An 18,449-nucleotide genomic window follows, 5' to 3' on the forward strand; every position below is an offset into this window, starting at 1 on the left:
ACTGAAATAGCCTGTGTTGAACACTACAATATTATAAATATAATAAGCGTTTTCCGTTTAAAGTGGCAGCAGCTTCATCTCTTTGCTTTCATACTCTTTGATTTAACTCTACTGGCCTTCCATGTGAAAACACGCCGTCTCCATCTAGTGGAGGCATTATGGTACTACAACACAGGCATGAGGTGTCCATACAGACAATGATGGGTTATGGCTTTATTTGAGTGGGAACATGTATATATGTATCTGATTGATTGATTTTTCAAAACAGTTGTATTTAGATGGAATTAACACATATAGTGTATTTAAAAAAATAAATTATATCAATAGAAATTAATAAAAGCAAAATCTATAAATGAACGTTATTGTAATATTGCGGTAAGGACATTTAGAATAAGGACAAGTGATGGAAAACAGAAAAAATAAACATGTTACAGAATAAAGTCTTAGAAATTATACTATAAGTAATTTTGTGTACCTGTTTATATGTATTACATACTCTGATGGTTAAAATTCATAGAGATTGATTTTTTTATTTTTATTTGGGAGAGTCAAAAGTGACCGTAGAAACTGTAAATATACATACAGTATATACTGTTCATGTATCCCTGTATCCCCTATTGTAGACAAAAGTATGTGGACATTATAATGTATTTTTAGACATTCGCATCAAATTAGCCGTTCCCAGTTAAATGTTTTTTATAAAATAAGTTACACACGTTGAAGCTCATGATTATAGTGCTGACATTTTGAGATAAAAAAACCTCAACAAGGTTTAATTTTAATGTTTTTATTGGTTAGGTCATCCTAATTTAATTTCAAATAATTAAATTAAATGTTCTTTTTAAATATCGTCTTCAAAGAGGAAAGCATAACTAAAAGCAAAAACCCATTCACGCATATCATTTAAAATGTGAAAAAAAAAAAAAAAATCAAAAAGTTCCTCCTAAAAACACTCAAATCACAACAACATCAAACAATAATAATTGCAATGAAACACACTATACACAACTGAATCTATGAATCTTAAGAAGTGGTGCAACATGGGCCAGAACAAACACACCGGTGCACTCCTTTATGTTCATCCAGTCAGCTGAGCAGTCGGTTCGTCGTCCTGTTACATTCATGTCTCTGAATCTCTCTGGGGTTTCCCCGCGGTCTCTCCAGGGGCCGCGTGAGGGCTGTGATTAGATGTGGGGGGGAAGAGGGGGCGTCGCGCAGGTAAGGCCGGTCACGATGGTGGCTTCCGCTTTTTAAAAACCAAAGGTGTTCTCGCCGCTGTACGCCACGTATAAAAAGCCGTCTTCGTCCTTCTCTTTCTCGTACAGCTGCCCCATCGTGATGCTGAAACAGGAAGAAGACACACAGGGTCATTATTGATCAGGAGGACAGCTGATCAATGACTAGTATTGTGTGTATCACAACCTGATATCTCTTCTTCCTCTGAGCCACAGAGCTCCATTAAAACACATAAATGAGCCTCACAGTGTCACATGTTCCTTCTAGGTCTGTCAAAGTTAACGCGATGACGCATTAACGCAAATTGCGATTTTTAGGTTGTAGCGTTTTCAGTTTTAAAGCTAAAGTGAAAATACTTTAAGAATCCATCGGTACCAACCATGTTATACTTGCATGTCAAGAAGGAGGCTAGACCCACGAGTCTCCCCTTTACAGACATGCCCACTTTATGATAATCACATGCAGTTTGGGGCAAGTCATAGTCAAGTCAGCACACTGACACACTGACAGCTGTTGTTGCCTGTTGGGCTGCAGTTTGCCATGTTATGATTTGAGCATATTGTTTTATGCTAAATGCAGTACCTGTGAGGGTTTCTGGACAATATCTGTCATTGTTTTGTGTTGTTAATTGATTTACAATAATAAATATATACATACATTAGCATAAAGCAGCATATTTGTCAACTCCCATGTTGATAAGAGGATTAAATACTTGACAAATCTCCCTTTAAGGTTCATTTTGAACAGGTAAAAAATGTGCGATTAATCGCACATTTAACTATCTTAATCGACTGACAGCCCTAATTAGCATCAAAATATACTTAAAGTAACAGAAGTAAAAGTACAAATTTTGCACAATGATCCTTTTCAAAATAATATATATTACATTATTGGATCCGAACTATTGATGCATTAACGTGTTCATCACTGTAATGTTGCAGCTGCAAAATTGTATATATATATAATCCAATATTTGTCATTGTTTTGTGTTGTTAATTGATTTCCAATAATAAATATATACATACATTTGCATTCCCATGTTGATAAGAGTATTAAATACTCGACAAGTCTCCCTTTAAGGTACATTTTGAACAGATAAAAAATGTTTTAATCACGATTAAATATATATATTCTAATTGATTGACAGCCTTAGTATTTTTCTCACCTCCCACTCCGGCAGGTCACCGAACATTTATTTTTTTATTATTTATTTTACACTGAGTCAGTGGAGTTAGACAGTTGGAATATAGAAAATATCATGAAACCTTAACCCCTGACTATTTTTAACTTTTTAAGAATAATATTTCTTTATATAAGGATAATCTATCTGCCATGGTAGCAGGTTACCTGAAATTTCTACATGCAACAGCCAACATTTACCCGGTATTTGGCAGGTGGCAGGTGTTGATAGCATTCCCTGTTTGTTTGGCTGCACAACATCAGTTTGAAACAACAGACAGGTTAGTGAGGTTTAAACTGTAAAAGATTAAAAGCTCGGATAGTTTAATGTGAAACTGTAACTGGATTATTATGTCACCAGATGTGGTTCTCTACAGCAAGAAACAAGTGTAGAAGTGTAAAAGCTCTGCTTGTTGGTCCCAGAGGCCGTATATATTTCTCTCTGTGTGACGGGTTAAAAGTACAGAGTGAAAGTGCTGAGTCATGATCGGCTGGTCAGAGAGGAGTGATGATGGGTGTAACAACAGCTCACTCTGGATGTGGTAATTGTTGAATCAGCCTGAACACCCAGTCCTAATCACACATTAACTCACGGTGTTAATGTTTTCCAGGTGTACTCAAAGAAATAATCCCTCTACCTGCTTTGCTTCTTCCAACTTCAGCTTCTTTGATCAGTTTATTTAATCATCTTTTCTTAAATGTACCTTATAAAGACACTCAACCATGAAAATGAAATAACTGAGATAAGAAGCCCCACAGGAAATTAAAAAGAGTCACTTTATCCAGACTGTGACGGCGTCTGAATTAAACAGAGTTCCTGTTGATAAAAGTCATAAATGTGATTTGACTCCAGTTTTATCTCAACTACCTTTTATGACTGAATGAATCATCTGTGAACCAGTGAACCTCCTCAGTCCTGCTGTTTCACCTGAAATCATTCTAGAGCTGCAACGATCAGTCCATTTGAAGGAAATGTATCTGCAACTATTTTGATAAATCAATTAATTGCTAATTGAGTCGTTTTCTCATCAAAAATGCCAAATATTTACTGGTTGAAGCTTCTGAAATGTGATGATTCACAGCTTTTCTTTCTCACATATCATACTAATTAAAACATATTTGGGTTTTGGACAAAATAAGACGCCACTTTGAGCTCTGTGAAGTTGTGATGGATGTTGAGGCGATATTGGCCTGAAAGTTCGAAGTTGAACTCTATGGAGGACAGAACCCGCCAAAAATAAATGAATAAATAACTCAATAAATAAATAAGTCATTACATATAGCAAAAATAATATTAAACATAAATGTAGCAATTAATTCAAATATGACATAAATTAGTATTTCGTATTAATTATCTTCTAATAATTTACTCCCCTGTTTAATTCTCCCTTTTATTTATTTTTTTACGTATTTATTTTAATTAATTTTAAAATGCATTTATATATTTTTAATTTATTTTGCTTGCATAGAAAGAAAGTGAACGGGAATGTTAATATTGCGTTATGTGTGACTGCTGTTACTCTTAAAAATTCAGATCGTAGAAGAATTGTGTTTCTGTTTATATTTAAATGGATATTAACTGCATGCATTTCATAAACATACCAGATAGTTGTACTTTTTTTTCTTATTAACTTTAAAATTAAAGTTGTCGGAATATTTGCAATACAGACCAAATTAAAATGTTGACAACCAGAGAAAGATGCTGAACTTTTAGACAAACTTGGTGTCACTGTTTAGAGAGAAAACCTCATGATTAAATCAAATAAACCAAGTAGTTTTATAAATTGATGATGTAATTGCCGTGCGTTATAATCTTCACTAGGGCTGCAACTAATGATTATTATCGGTTAATCTGCTGATTATTTATTTTTTTATTTTAATCTTAGAAAATACCAGAAATTAGTGAAAAATGCCGCCATAACTTCTCACACCCCAATGAGGTGTATTCACAGTACAAAACCCAAAGATATTCAGCTTAAAAGCAGTAAATAAACCTGTATTTTTGCTGAAAAAACTTCACCAAAACTTCAACAATTCATCAATTATCAAAAATAGTTACCAATTAATTTTCTGATCTCTTTCTATTTATACTCTCAAAACACAAATTATACGAGTTAAAAAATGACAATTACGTACTTTAATTAATAATGTTATTGTTGTTGTGGATGTGAGAGGGAATTAACTACACCATGTCAAGGTTATTACTGCAATAATTACCTATGAAATCATATAATTATTATTCTGAATCCTGTCATTTATTTGTTCCCATGAAGCAAACATTCTGAGGCCCGGTACCGGTACTCGACCCGGGTATTAGGAACCTCTTAAAAGGACTAAACCCCCCCCCCAGCGTCCCGGCCCTGACCTGGACTGAGGCACCGTCTTGTCCACGAACAGGAAGATGGCCTTCTCTGAGGGCAGCTGGATGCGTTTCCTGATGATCCACATGAACTGAGCCACTGTGATGTCGGAGGGGACCAGGTACTTCCTCTTGTCGATGTCCACTATCTGTGATCCCGACACTTTCTCCACAATCACCTGACGAAACAAACACACACACGGAGGTATTGATTACAGATCAGTAACACAACACACATCACGAAGAGGACTGAATCAGCTGGAGAGGGTTCACTCACCGGGACCCTGTCAGGGTACTTGTTGCGGATTTTGGCTGACTCTATGCATCGATGTTCTGGAGGACAAACAGAAACATTAATGTTAATTATTTTAATCTTTTACACGATGACAGAAACACACGTTTCGAAGGTAAAACGTCCTCTTCTGTTCAGACACGAGAGACAAACCAGTGATGGACAGAGATCAATATTTAACAGCTCAGGTGAGACATTTACAGGCAGCTGCTGTGGATCAAAGACACACTGAGACCACAAAACCTAATCAATCAATCAATCAATCCAGACACTTAAACGGTGAAAGTGCATCATCAATAAATCATCAACACATTAGCTCTTTGTGTAATTATTGTACTGACAGCCTCTATAACACCATTCCTGCTGAAACCTATTATTAATGATTATTTTTACAGCAAAATTTGCTCAAAAGTGAGTGAATCACTACCAAATAATAATTATATCAACATTTAGTTTAGTCTATTTGAGAGGGGACTGTACAAATTAATAAATACACATGGTATAAAAAATGCCATAATTAACCAAAAGGTTATTTTTCATCTTTTGTAGGCATCCTAAAATACATCACAACAAAAACATAAAACATAAAATAAAAAAAGTTTGTATTTAGTTTCTTTCTTCTCGGGCTGCAACTAACGATTACTTTCAATGTTATTATTTCCATTGCTTAAAGCTACTTTAATTGGGGAAAATGGGGGAAAGTGTATGTATGTATGATGAGCAATTTAATATTTTTTCATATTTTTATTGTAAATGTTTCTATTTTATTTTTATTTCTTGACTTTTTCAGTACTTGCTTTTACTCTGTTTAGTGTTATCCACCAAAAACAACAATAGAAATTCCTTTTATGAGAAAACTTGGCAATAAATCTGCCTCTGATTTTTCACTATTTGTTGTCTTTTTATTGCTAAACAATTAATTAAAAAATAATCAACAGATTATTCGATAGTGAAAATAATCATTGGTTGTAGTCTTGTAGGAGGACAAAACTTTATACAGTTAGTGTTCAGTATGAAACTGGATATCTGTTGTCACTTTATCTTTTACTTACTGTTTTACAGCTGTTTACTGTATAAATATGTTTATACTTACCATTATGCAGATACATTTACTACATTGCTGCTTAGATTCAATTAGTTAATTTGCAACTACTGTTTAATGTTTATTACTTTATTTATGTTATATTTTATCCCTTATTTTATCTTGGACTTTCTTATATTAAGACTTTCTGTTGTTTTTACTTGTGTGATCTAATTTTTCTTTTTACACACATTTAATGAGCATCGTTGGACGAAGCTTCTTTGTAAATGTTGTGCGTATGATAACTAAAGATCTTGTACTTGATAAGGAACATCCTCTTTTTCACAGGAAGCAGAGGGGTTTATGGGTAATGTAGTCTCAAGACTGACACCAACAATAACACTGTGTTGGAAAGAAGCCAACTGCCATATTCTCATTAGTTTTACACATTTAACATTTAAAACAGAGACAATTTAAATCCCATGTTATTTCTCACCAACAACATGTAAACTGTGCTCATTAATTAACATATAAACTGAGTATTAAAGCCTCTTTTTAAAGTCTGATAAACACTTTGGTACCACCAGCTAGCCTGTCAACAGGAAGTTCATTCAGATCATGAAGTTTAAGGAATTAAAATACCAGCTATGTTTTGGTTTCAGATTAATAAAAGGTACAAATGAGTTGTTTGCTTTCTGATGTTTTATCATAATTCATTTTAGTATCCTTTTGATATAGTAAGCTGTTTTAAGGAATAACTTTAGCCTCTGATAACATGTGAGGGACATTTTCTTTCTTTTTTGTGTAAACATTTAGTCGATTTATTGACAGAAATCTGGATGAATTATTTAAAAGGCTAATAGTTGGATGTAAACCAGCTCTGCAGACCTGCACCTGTCCTCCCAAAACAACTTTAGTGACAACTATCAGGCCTCCAGTTTTAATAAAAAAATAATACTGAGTTTCACTTTATAGTTCAACTTAAACAATTAGTTGAATAACAGAAAAATAGTAGCCAGCAATTCCATTAATCAAATAATTATTTAAGTAATTTATAAAAGTGAAATGTTAAACATTTACTGTGAGAAATTGATGCCTTTCTCTGTTTTACAACATGACAGTAAAAAAAATACCAGATATGTTTTGGTTTCAGATTAATACATGTATAAATGAGTTGTTGGCTTCCTGCTGTTTTATCATAGTAAGCTGTTTTAAGGAATAACATGAGGGACATTTTCTTTCTTTCTTTTTTGTAAACAATTTGTCAATTTATTGACAGAAATCTGGATGAATAATTTAAAAGGCTAATAGTTGGATGTAAACCAGCTCTGCAGGCCTGCACCTGTCCTCCCAGAACAACTTTAGTGACAACTATCAGGCCTCCAGTTTTTGATTAAAAAAATAATACTTAGTTTCACTTTATACTTCAACTTAAAGATTAGTTGGATGACAGAAAAATAATAGCTAAAAATCCCATTAATTAAATAATTATTCAAGTAATTTATCAAAGTAAAATGTCAAACATTTAGTGCTGTCCTTCTCTGTTTTACAACATGACTGTTTCAGATTCAGATTTGCTTTCTTATGTTTTATCATAGTAAGCTGTTTTAAGGAATAACTTGAGTCTCTGATAACATGACAGGGACATTTTCTTTCTTTCTTTTATAAACAATTAGTCGATTTATTGACAGAAATCTGGATGAATAATTTAAAAGGCTAAAAGCTGGATGTAAACCAGCTCTGCAGGCCTGCACCTGTCCTCACCAAAACAACTTTGGTGACAACTATCAGGCCTCCAGTTTACAACAAGTGTAATGAAATGAAACTATAATATGTATCTGTATAAAACAGACTAGTAATTATCTAGCATCTAACTCAACCACAGGCTAGCTCAGAGCCTCCTCTCTCAACAGCAGCCTGCAGGAACAGGCCACAGTGTGTAATTAACCTTATTCTAAAGGGATTTACTAAACTATTAAACACTCATTTATCTCATCCACCTCTTAAATACATGCTTACACTTTAATAAATGTAACTGCGTGTACATGTTGTTTGTTATCCATCATTAAACCCCCTCTCTCCTCTCCTCCTCCTCTGCTCTTACCCAGGGAGTGATCCTCTTTGAACATCCATTTCATGGTTTCCTGAGGCTCTTTTTCAGCTCGATGCAGATGAAGATTATAACCAACACGATGTATAAGATCTTTCTGAATATATTCCTGTAACTGTAACCTTTAAATAGTGAGTGTTAAAGTGGAGGAAGGAGACGAGAGAACAGCTCAGATCTCAACTCTTCAGAAGCAAAACAACAAACAACAATCTGCTGCTCTTCTTCTCTAGCAGAGCTGCTGCTGCCCAGCGGTGACGTCACACCCGGGCTGGTCCATTCCGAGGGGAGGGGAGGGGAGGCAGACAGGAGAGACAATTAGACGCTCCGACTTTTTGTACACTTAAATAATTAAAATTAAATACATTAATTTCTTCTCTAGATAACTATAATGTTTTATTCTTTAATATCAACATTCACATTGTATCTGTGTCTTTTACATGGCGACCTTTTAACAGAGTTACCCTGTTAGTTGAATTTGGTCCCACCCACAGTGCAGAAACATAAACATAACCATATATCTACAGTAGCAGGCTGCGTCTAATGGTTATTTTAATTGTCGATTAATAGATTACAAATTAATGCAATTTTGTGATTATTCAATTAAAAAATGTTTATAAAATATAAGAAAATTTGGAAAAAAAATCCAAGAGCCCTAGGTTACTTCTCCAAATTGTTAGTTTTGTTTAACAAGAAACAAAAAAACAAAAAGATAAATAAAATAATATTAAAATAAAATAATAAAAAACATTTTATTTTATTTTCTATTTTTTAAAATTATTTTCTTAATTTGTTTTATAATAATAGTAATAATAATAATTATTATTATTATTATTGTTATTATTATTATTATTACAACAATCAACAATCTGCTCTTCAATATCAGCCTGCTGCCCCAACGGTGACGTCACACCGGGCTGTTCCATTCCGACGCACACAGGAGGGGGTGACAGACAGGAGAGACAATTAGACGCTCCGACTTTTTGACACTTAAATAATTAAAATCAAATACATTCATTTCCTCTATCAAGAACTAATACGTTTTAATGTTTAATGTTAACATTCACTTGTATCTGTGTCTTTTACATGGCAAACTTTTAACTGAGTTACCCTGTTAGTTATATTTGGTCCCACCCACAGTGCAGCAACATAAACATAACCATATTATCTACAGTAGCAGGCTGCGTCTAACGGTTATTTTAATTATCGATTAATCTGTTGGTTATTTTTCTGATCATTCAATTAAAAAATGTTTATAAAATATCAGAACATTTGGGAAAAAAATCCAAGAGCCCTAGGTTACTTTTCCAAATTGTTACTTTTGTTAAAAATTAAAAAAACACAAACATAAATAAAATAATATAAAAATAAAATAATAAAAAATATTTTATTTTATTTATTTTATTTTATTTTATTATTATTTTCTTAAATTGTTTTATAATAATAATAATAATAATAATAATAATAATAATAATAATAATTTCGTGTGACCAAGACCAACATGGGGTGGGGTGGAGAAGAAAAGGTGGTCCTTTTCCTGTTTTTATTTCATGTCGCTGAAGTGACACTGAGTTATGTTCTACATTTGATAAGATGACCTTTGACATATCTGCAAAAAAAAAAAAAAACTTAAATGGAGGAGATGAAAAATCAAAACCCGGAATCTTGTGGAGCAACCCCCTGAATCTGCACTTTAAATGGAAAATGAAGGTCCTTTTATAGTACAATTTAAGGTGTAAGCATTATCAGCCAAACATACTCAACTTGAGTACAATTACGAGTACAAGTAGCTCAAAATTGTACTTAAGCACTTGCACATACTTATACTTTCGACAACTGGTACTAATATAGTTTAGCCTTCAGTCGTCAGTGTGTATGCAAATTAAAAGATATTTTTTTGCATCTAAGTAGAAATAAATTCAAGTCATTGTTATTTAAATTGTTTATTTCAGCTTCAGTAAACATGAAGCATTTATAAAATCCCATATATTGATACTAACAGAGAAGTTCTAGTTCGTGCAGTCTGGTTTACTGTCGTCGGTGGGCTGAGCTCTGATCTGGTTGTCCGGCGGCAGCGGTTTCCCCAGATGGTGTCCAGTGGTGATGCCGTACGGCTGCGACTCTCGCTCCTCCCTCACTTTGGGCCAAAGCATGAACCCCCCCTTAAAGCTGAGGTCAAAGAGCTCACAGGGGGCAAAGGTCAAAGACTTTTCTGCTAACAGTTCTTTTACTCGGGCTCGCCACCCGTCTAGCATCATGGTTCGCACGGCGGCGGGACAGTGAGCCGGACTCCAGAAGATCTGAGGAGCAAGAACCTGAAATCCACAGAAGTGCAGCGTGCCGTTCTGAAAGAAACAAGAGACGAATACATGAGAGAGAGACGAGTTAACAACCATTCACAAACAAGTCAAGTCAATTTTATTTGTATGGCCCAAAATCACTACTTAGTACTTTGAGTAGTTTACAACTGTCTGTTAATAATAATAATGAAGTGACAGCTTAATAATTACCGGTAAATAATGCAAATATTAAAAATAATCATGAGCCAGTCAGTCATGAAAGTAACATGGTTTTTACTGCAAAATATCATTGATCATTACAGAACCGGCACATGTTGTTAACCAGCATCTAAAATACTGTTTGGAGCATCTTTTATTACGTAACATTGATCATTTTATTGATCAGCTTCAGTGTTGTTGAAATCACAAATTAAACAGATACCATTACTTCTACTTTATAGCCACCCTAATGTCATAACGTTGTATTTAAACTGTATACGTTTATTCAGAGAGGCAGACATATTGAAATTTTATTTGACTGTTTATTTGATTTTTAATTAAGTTTTATTTTATTTATTTTTTATTTATTTTAATATATATTTTGTGGGAGGAACCTGAGCACCAGGATAATCCTATATCCTATATACAGTATATATATATATACATACATACATACATACATACATACATATGTATGTATGTATGTATGTATATATATATATGAGTATAGTATAGGAGTATATGAGTCTGTGTGGCTCACCTGTAGAGGCCACAGCGCGATGTTGATGTCTCCATTGATGCCATCCGGCTGGAACATCGTCTGTGTTGCTCCAGTAGTGAAAGACAACATCGCTTTCTTATCCTTCAAGGACACAAAGAAATACTCTTTTTATTCAACATCAAAGTGGAGTCTGCTGTATAAACAGATAATGAGTGATAATATATGGAGGACAAAACCTGCCAAAATCACAAATAGATGAATAATTAAATAAATGACTGAAATGTATGAAGAATGCTAAATAAAATGGGAATGTCTATGTTTAATTAATAAACTTAATTAAAATCAATTGAATCAATATATTCATGTCTGAATCATATTTACTGTATTTCCTTCATAAAAGAAAACATCACCAGAGTTTTTCATATTTTCAATATGTTAAAATCAGGATAAATAGACCTGACGTTAAGGATTCCTTTTGCTTTATCATCATGCTAACTTTATTGAATTATAATCCTAAAGAGCTGTGTTGTCCAGCTGAGAGAGACTGACCTTGAACACACCGTTATTGTACATCTTCTCCAGGGAGAAAGCGAAGCCTTGTGTGAGCACTCGGTCCATCCAGCCCTTCATGATGGCCGGCACACTGAACCAGTACAACGGAAACTGGGAGGAGACACAGAACATTTTTTATACTTTTTATACTTTATTGTTTTATTTTCTCTCAATTTCTTTCTTTCTTTGCATCATACACTCAAATTGAATCTGTGTTTTTAATTCTAACCCTCAAACCAATTCATTTTATTTATTTGAATGTAATCATTTGTAAAGACAAAAAGTCTGAGTTGGTCTAGCAATGCAAATTTTCATCAATTTAGAAGAGTATAATTAGAAGAAGGCATTGTAAAATAAATAAATAAATAAATAAATTAATTAATTAATTAATTAATACATAAATAAATAAATAAATAAATAAATAAATAAATAAATAAATAAATAAATAAATAAATAAATAAATAAATAAATAAATAAATAGCATCAAAAATCTTTTAGGCTGAACTTCAAATAAAAAATACTAGGGCAATCGATTAAAACATTTAATCTTAATTAATCGCATGATTGTCCATAGTTAATCATGATTAATCTCAAAATTAATCAAATTTTTTATCTGTTCAAAATGTACCTTAAAGGGAGACTTGTCAAGTATTTAATACTCTTATCAACATGGGAGTGTGCAAACATGCTGCTTTATGCAAATGTATGTATATATTTATTATTGTAAATCAATTAACAACACAAAACAATGACAGATATTGTCCAGGAACCCTCCCAGGTACTCTATATTATATATCTTTAATTCTGTTAAGTACCTATCTTTTATTGCTTTCTTATTCAATTAACTTTTATATTGGTTGTTTCGGTGTGCATTAGTCTCTAAATCCATTATTAACACTATATTTTTGTCAATCGTCTTTCCAGCACTTTGAATTATTGTTTGAAAAGGTGCTATATAAATAAAGTTTGATTGATTGATTGATTGATTGATTGATTGATTGATTGATTGATTGATTGATTGATTGATTGATTGATTGATAGTGAGTATTTGGGGCAGCAGGACGGTGGATGACAAAGAGCTCAGTGGAAGAAGAGATATCAGGCTCTGATAAAGTACTTGTTAGTTAATACATTCAATGTTGTTTTTTTGGTATTTTAATGGGATTTGACAACAATAAGAAAATTATTTTCACCCTAATCCTTCGATAAAAAGTAAGAAACACATCTGATTGGTTGTTGGAAGCCAAGTTCACTGAGGTTGTTAATGTCTGGATAACCGCCAATCTGATATTGTTTTGCTCAAAGTCTCGACACAAAGGAGAAACTACAGCGATGTGAGTGACCTCTGACCTGGAAGATGATGAACTCGGCCTCCTCTACTTTGCGCTGCTCGGCTACGATGTCTTCACTGAGGCGTTCCTCCATCCAGGCGTGCATCGTCTCCTCTCCGTACTGGAAAAGCTCTGGATTCTTCAATTCACCTGAACACAACACGCTCTGTCAGAACTTAAAGGTCCCATATTTGTAAAAAGTGAGATTTTTGTACTTGTACTAAGCAGGTTTAAAGGTCCCATATCATGCTCATCTCCAGGTTCATACTTGTAATTTGGGTTTCTACTAGAACATGTTGACATGCTTTAATGTTCAAACAACACGTTATTTTCCTCGTACTGTCTGTCTGAATATACCTGTATTCACGCTCTGTCTGAAACGCTCCGTTTTAGTGCATTTCAACGGAATTGCGTTGCTAGGCAACAGTTTGGGTTCATGTTTACTTCCTGTGAGCTGATGTCATTCACATACACTGCAACAGGAAATAAACTTTAAGCTTTAACCCTGTAGTGGATCATAGTGAGGTCACCGATGATGTCGTCCTGCGTGCAGTTGGCTCTGAAGTTCATGGCGTACAGGTCGGACACGAGGACCTTGTAGCCCTGCGCCACCAGCTCCTCCGTCGCCACGTCACGCACCGCCGCGTTGAACGAACCCGGACTCTGGTGGGCGTACACGATCAGGGCCGTCTTCTGAGCTGACACACACACACACACACACACACGCACACGCACAGTAAGATATATATTAAAAGACAACATTTACGATACCATTTTCTAATAAATCATCTTTTATTAACAGTCCAAAGTAACAGCTTTATTAATGTTAGCAGTTACACCTTCATTTGTACTAAAAGAACCTTCATTTTTAATTTAATGTGCAAATTCAAGGGGTTTCTTCACATTTGTTGGGGTTCACCCCAGGTTTTTAGGTTAATTAATGGATAAATAAATGGTTTACAATATATTAAAAGATGCTTATTACAGTATATTATACAATAAATCTGCCTTATTAAGGCTTTTAATGGATCATCTGCGTGTTTTCAGTTAAATTATGTACATTTTAATGGAAAACAATCTGAAACCTTACAACTTTCGCCTTAATGGAAAGATGATTTTAAAGTGTAAAACCCCTTAAAATGTACAAAATAATATTACTACACCTCAACTTGTACTTTAAGGCCCTGACACACCAAGCCAACGGTCTGCCGTTGGACAGTTTGGGGCCGTCTGTGAGCGTCTGTCGGTCTAGTTTTTACAGTGTGTCTCGCATCATCGGCTCTAGTCTTTCGGAGGTTTTTCGGCCGATTCAGCATGTTGAATCGCCGGCGCTGCCCGTCGGTGAGAGAAATCACTCTGATTGACTGTTCAGCTTAAACGAATCAGTGCACGAAAAGAGAAACGGACGTGTGGAAAGCAAACCAACGAGTTAAGTCAAGAGGACACACACAGATGGCTCTTCTCATTTGTCATCTGATCATTACAGATATTTTCACAGCGACATGAACATCTGGAATGAAGCTAAGTGGTGAGTGAGAGTGGTGTGAACATTTTTGTAATGTAAAGTAGCGGAGGTTTGTTATTGTCCGTGCTGTTTACTTACGCTTTCCAAAACCGCTAACCTGCGATTTACGTTCGTAGGCGACGTGAGGCGACGTGAGGCGACGTGAGGCGATGTGAGGGCACTCAACGGTCGGCCTTCGTCACTACTAGTTCTGTGACGTCTGGTTGATGCGTCTGGGCCTTTAGTAAGTCATTAATAAAGTGTAAGGAGCTGAAAATCTCTAATAAATGATAAATTCTCCAGTTTCAAGTTTAATCAAATGTGTTGAAGTGTTTTTACAAAAATACACAAAAAATCTACCGTTGTAAATGTTAATAAAATAAAAAGTACACAGTAGTGTGTGAGTATTTATATGGAGACAATAAAGTGAACTTTGAAGCTTAAATTGTTAATGAATTATATTTAGCTGCAGATATGGATCCATTTTATTAATATACTGTATGTTTTCATTATGAAAACACACGTAATCTATTGCACGTCTGTCTGTTGTTGGAGAGGGATCCCTTCTCTGCTGTTTTTCATGATCTGAATCAAGGGTCAAAGGTCAGAGGGTGTCAGGTTGTAAAGCTCTTTGAGGCAAACTTGTGATTTGTGATATTGGGCTCCATAAATAAAATGTACTTGACTTAACTGACCTGAATCCTGTGAAAAGTTTATGATTAATCTACACGTGTCATTAAATAATTTACTAACCACTCGTAAAGACATTTGTTACTTATAAAGAGTTCCTTTATTAGAAAGTCATTAGGGAGAAATAAAGCCTGAAATTAACTTCTGTTCTGTTAAATCTGTTTATTATTACATCATAACAGTAACAACATGTCATCTTTTAAAGGGAGAAAACAAGCTGTGATGTCTCCAAATAAGCTTCCAGACAGCCGGCGTCACCGGAAGATAATCAACGCTGTGATCTTTTTTACCATGAAGGACAATAATAGAGCAGCGGGAACAATAGTGTTACTGTGTGGATGCTCCACCTGACGCAGAGCTCAATATCAAATGATACAGAGCCGTGAAACGTGTCTGACGAGGCCACTCGCTGGGCGTCAGCTGCAGATTATTGTTATATATTATATCACTATACTCATACATATTCAAAAAATCTAATCTAATCTACAGATATTACAGTGTGCCATTAAAAAAAATAAAGATACTAAGATCTACAAAATCTGTGCTATTTGTTAACCAAAGATGTGAACTTACAAGACTCCTAAAACGGAGCAAAATCTGCCCAGAGTTTGGTGTCCACAGTGAGTTGAATGCAGAGAAAGCAGCAGAGAAACACATTTCTATCTAGTATATAATATTATAGAATTAAAAAAATATATATAAATTTAGCCCTTAATTTTGAAATGATTAATTGTCTTCACACTAATGATCAAACCAAGGTGCTTGGCTCCGGATTTGTGCTTGTATTTGTAATTGTTTATTAACTATGTGAACTGAGTTTGGTTTGTCCAGAGAGAATTTCTAGATTTATAGGAAGTGAAAATAGTAAATCAGAAAAGGTGCAACACATTATTATTATTATTATTATTATTATTATTATTATTATTATTATTAATAATAATATTAATATTATTATGAGACAGTGTGCCATATTATAGATTTTAAAAAAGTTATGTATTTCTACACTGACACATTGTAAAAAAATTAAAAACAGTCAAACTTAGATATACAAAATTATTATTATTATTATGAGATATTACAGTGTGCCATATTATATATACATAAACGTTAAATATTCTTACAATGACACATTAAACATCTACAAAATCTAAATTTGTGCTATTTGTTTACCAATTTACAAGGCTCCAAAAATAGTGCAAAATTTGCCCAGAGTTTGGTTTGTCCGAGAGAATTTATAGATTTATAGGATGTGAAAACAGTAAATTTGAGTGCAACACTATTATTATTATTATTATTATTATGAGATATTACAGTGTGCCATATTATAAAAAAATAAAAACAGTCAAACTTTGATCTACGAAATAAAAATTTATACTATTTATTTGCCAACAATGTGAAATTACAAGACTCCAAAACGCAGCAAAATTTGCCCAGAGTTTGGTTTGTCTGAGAGAATTTCTAGATTTAAAGGAAGTGAATCAGAAACAAGTGCAACACTATTGTCATTATTATTAGATATTACAGTGTGCCATATTATATATTCATAATATTATATACAATGACACATCTTTCTTGTAGATAAGCATCTACAAAATCTAAATTTGTGCTATTTGTTTACCAATTTACAAGGCTCCAAAAATAGTGCAACATTTGCCCAGAGTTTGGTTTGTCCAGAGAGAATCAGAAACAAGTGCAACACTATTATTATTATTATTGTTATTATCATGAGACAGTATGCCAAATTATAGATTTAAAAAAATTATGTATTCCTACATTGACACATAGAAATAAATAAAAAATGCACAAATGCCCAGAGTTTGGTTTGTCCAGAGAGAATTTCTAGATTTATAGGAAGTGAAAACAGTAAATCTGAATTTATTATTATTATTATTATTATTATTATTATGAGACAGTGTACCAAATTATTAATTAAAAAAAATATGTATTCCTACATTGACACATAAAAATAAATAAAAAATGCACAAAATTTGCCCAGAGTTTGGTTTGTCCAGAGAGAGAGAGAGAGAGAGATGAGTGTGAGAGCAGCAGCAGAGAACCAGTCTTCTCTTACCCATGCTGTGTTGCTGTGTGTGTCTGCTGGATCCGTCTGCACCGTAGACCTGGTTCCTGTGTGTGTCTGCTGGTTCCTGGCGGCTCTTATAGACCCTGGGGCTTTCTTTGCGTGAGAAACATGTTTCGATATCAGATGAAGCAAAATGTGTCTCAAGAGTCACGACTGACTCCACACAGGAGACTAAGAGAGAAAAAAATGTCTGCTGTCAAACTGTAGGACCGGTTTAGTGGAGTGTTTTGAAAGGGAGGAGTGTGTGTGTGTGTGTGTGTGTGTGTGTGTGTGTGTGTGTGTGTGGACTCACTAGTGATAAGATTGGTTTCATTTGGCCTGGAAGAGAATGTTTTGGTCACTTTCAAGGGATTATCCGGCGAGGTCATGTGGCTTAATAAACTCTTTAATCCGACTTAATTTCACCTCGTTAGAAGAGGAGAAGTGGAGGAAGGCGTCGGTTTAGTAAAGCCTGAGCTGCTCGGTCTCGTCCCCGTGTTTCATGTCACCCAACAGCCTGTTATGACTGACTGGGCGACAAAAGCTGGCAGAGTAGGAGGGAAGACCTTTGACACACTTTACAGTGGTCATAATTATATAATATAATACATATTATTATATTATATACTTTATATAATATAAATACACAAATATATAAAAGGGAAAATTAAACAGAAGAGTTAATAAATCAGGGAATTAATACAAATAATATAATATAATATAATATAATGTAAACTCCACTTTTACTCACAAATATTTAAACATCAAAGAGTGATTAAAAGCAGTTTAATTAATTATTATTATTTATATTTGCACCTCTGTTTAATATTCCCTTTTATTGATTTATGTATTATTTTTTTATCAGTTTTTGAATTTAATTATTTATTTTTCGCATTATACTTTATTTATTTATTTTTTATACTATGAAAAGAAATAAAAATAAATAAAAAATAAATGAATAAGTAAAAAAGAAAGCAAAAATAAATAAATAAATAATTTAAAAAATAAATAACAAATGCAAAAATAATAAATGTAAAAATTCATAAAAATAAATGAATTACTAAATAAAAAGAAAAATTAAACAGAGGAGTAAATAAATAAGGGTGTTAATACAAA

At 33.7% G+C, this 18,449-nt stretch overlaps 2 protein-coding genes across 2 annotated transcripts; both read right to left on the reverse strand.

The window, feature by feature from the left end:
- Nucleotides 1-771: 771 nt before the first annotated feature.
- LOC141782300 (gamma-aminobutyric acid receptor-associated protein-like 2) lies at nt 772-8,443 on the reverse strand. The gene is made up of 4 exons (XM_074658473.1): nt 8,192-8,443; nt 5,052-5,107; nt 4,781-4,953; nt 772-1,341 (listed from the first exon to the last, which is right to left on the reverse strand). The coding sequence occupies exons 1-4, from the start codon at nt 8,223-8,225 to the stop codon at nt 1,251-1,253; spliced, it is 354 nt and encodes a 117-aa protein (XP_074514574.1). The 5' UTR covers nt 8,226-8,443; the 3' UTR covers nt 772-1,250.
- A 1,681-nt stretch (nt 8,444-10,124) lies between these two features.
- nqo1 (NAD(P)H dehydrogenase, quinone 1) lies at nt 10,125-17,475 on the reverse strand. The gene is made up of 6 exons (XM_074658645.1): nt 17,343-17,475; nt 13,608-13,775; nt 13,097-13,227; nt 11,744-11,857; nt 11,234-11,335; nt 10,125-10,539 (listed from the first exon to the last, which is right to left on the reverse strand). Exons 1-6 carry the CDS (start codon nt 17,344-17,346, stop codon nt 10,204-10,206), a joined length of 855 nt encoding a protein of 284 aa, XP_074514746.1. The 5' UTR covers nt 17,347-17,475; the 3' UTR covers nt 10,125-10,203.
- Between the last annotated feature and the right edge of the window lie 974 nt (nt 17,476-18,449).

This window comes from Sebastes fasciatus, chromosome 2 (genome assembly GCF_043250625.1).
Source record: "Sebastes fasciatus isolate fSebFas1 chromosome 2, fSebFas1.pri, whole genome shotgun sequence".
In the NCBI taxonomy this organism is placed as follows: Eukaryota; Metazoa; Chordata; class Actinopteri; order Perciformes; family Sebastidae; genus Sebastes; species Sebastes fasciatus.

Excerpts from the sequence above, each read along its gene's own strand:
- LOC141782300 (XM_074658473.1), bottom strand. The coding sequence starts at position 8,225 with ATGAAATGGATGTTCAAAGAGGATCACTCCCTGG. Across the intron at positions 5,108-8,191 it reads CAAAGAGGATCACTCCCTGG|AACATCGATGCATAGAGTCA; the intron begins GTAAGAGCAGAG and ends TTTGTCCTCCAG. Across the intron at positions 1,342-4,780 it reads AAGACGGTGCCTCAGTCCAG|CATCACGATGGGGCAGCTGT; the intron begins GTCAGGGCCGGG and ends TTCCTGTTTCAG.
- nqo1 (XM_074658645.1), bottom strand. Across the intron at positions 13,228-13,607 it reads CACGCAGGACGACATCATCG|GTGAATTGAAGAATCCAGAG; the intron begins GTGACCTCACTA and ends TGTTGTGTTCAG. Across the intron at positions 11,336-11,743 it reads ACAATAACGGTGTGTTCAAG|GATAAGAAAGCGATGTTGTC; the intron begins GTCAGTCTCTCT and ends GTGTCCTTGAAG.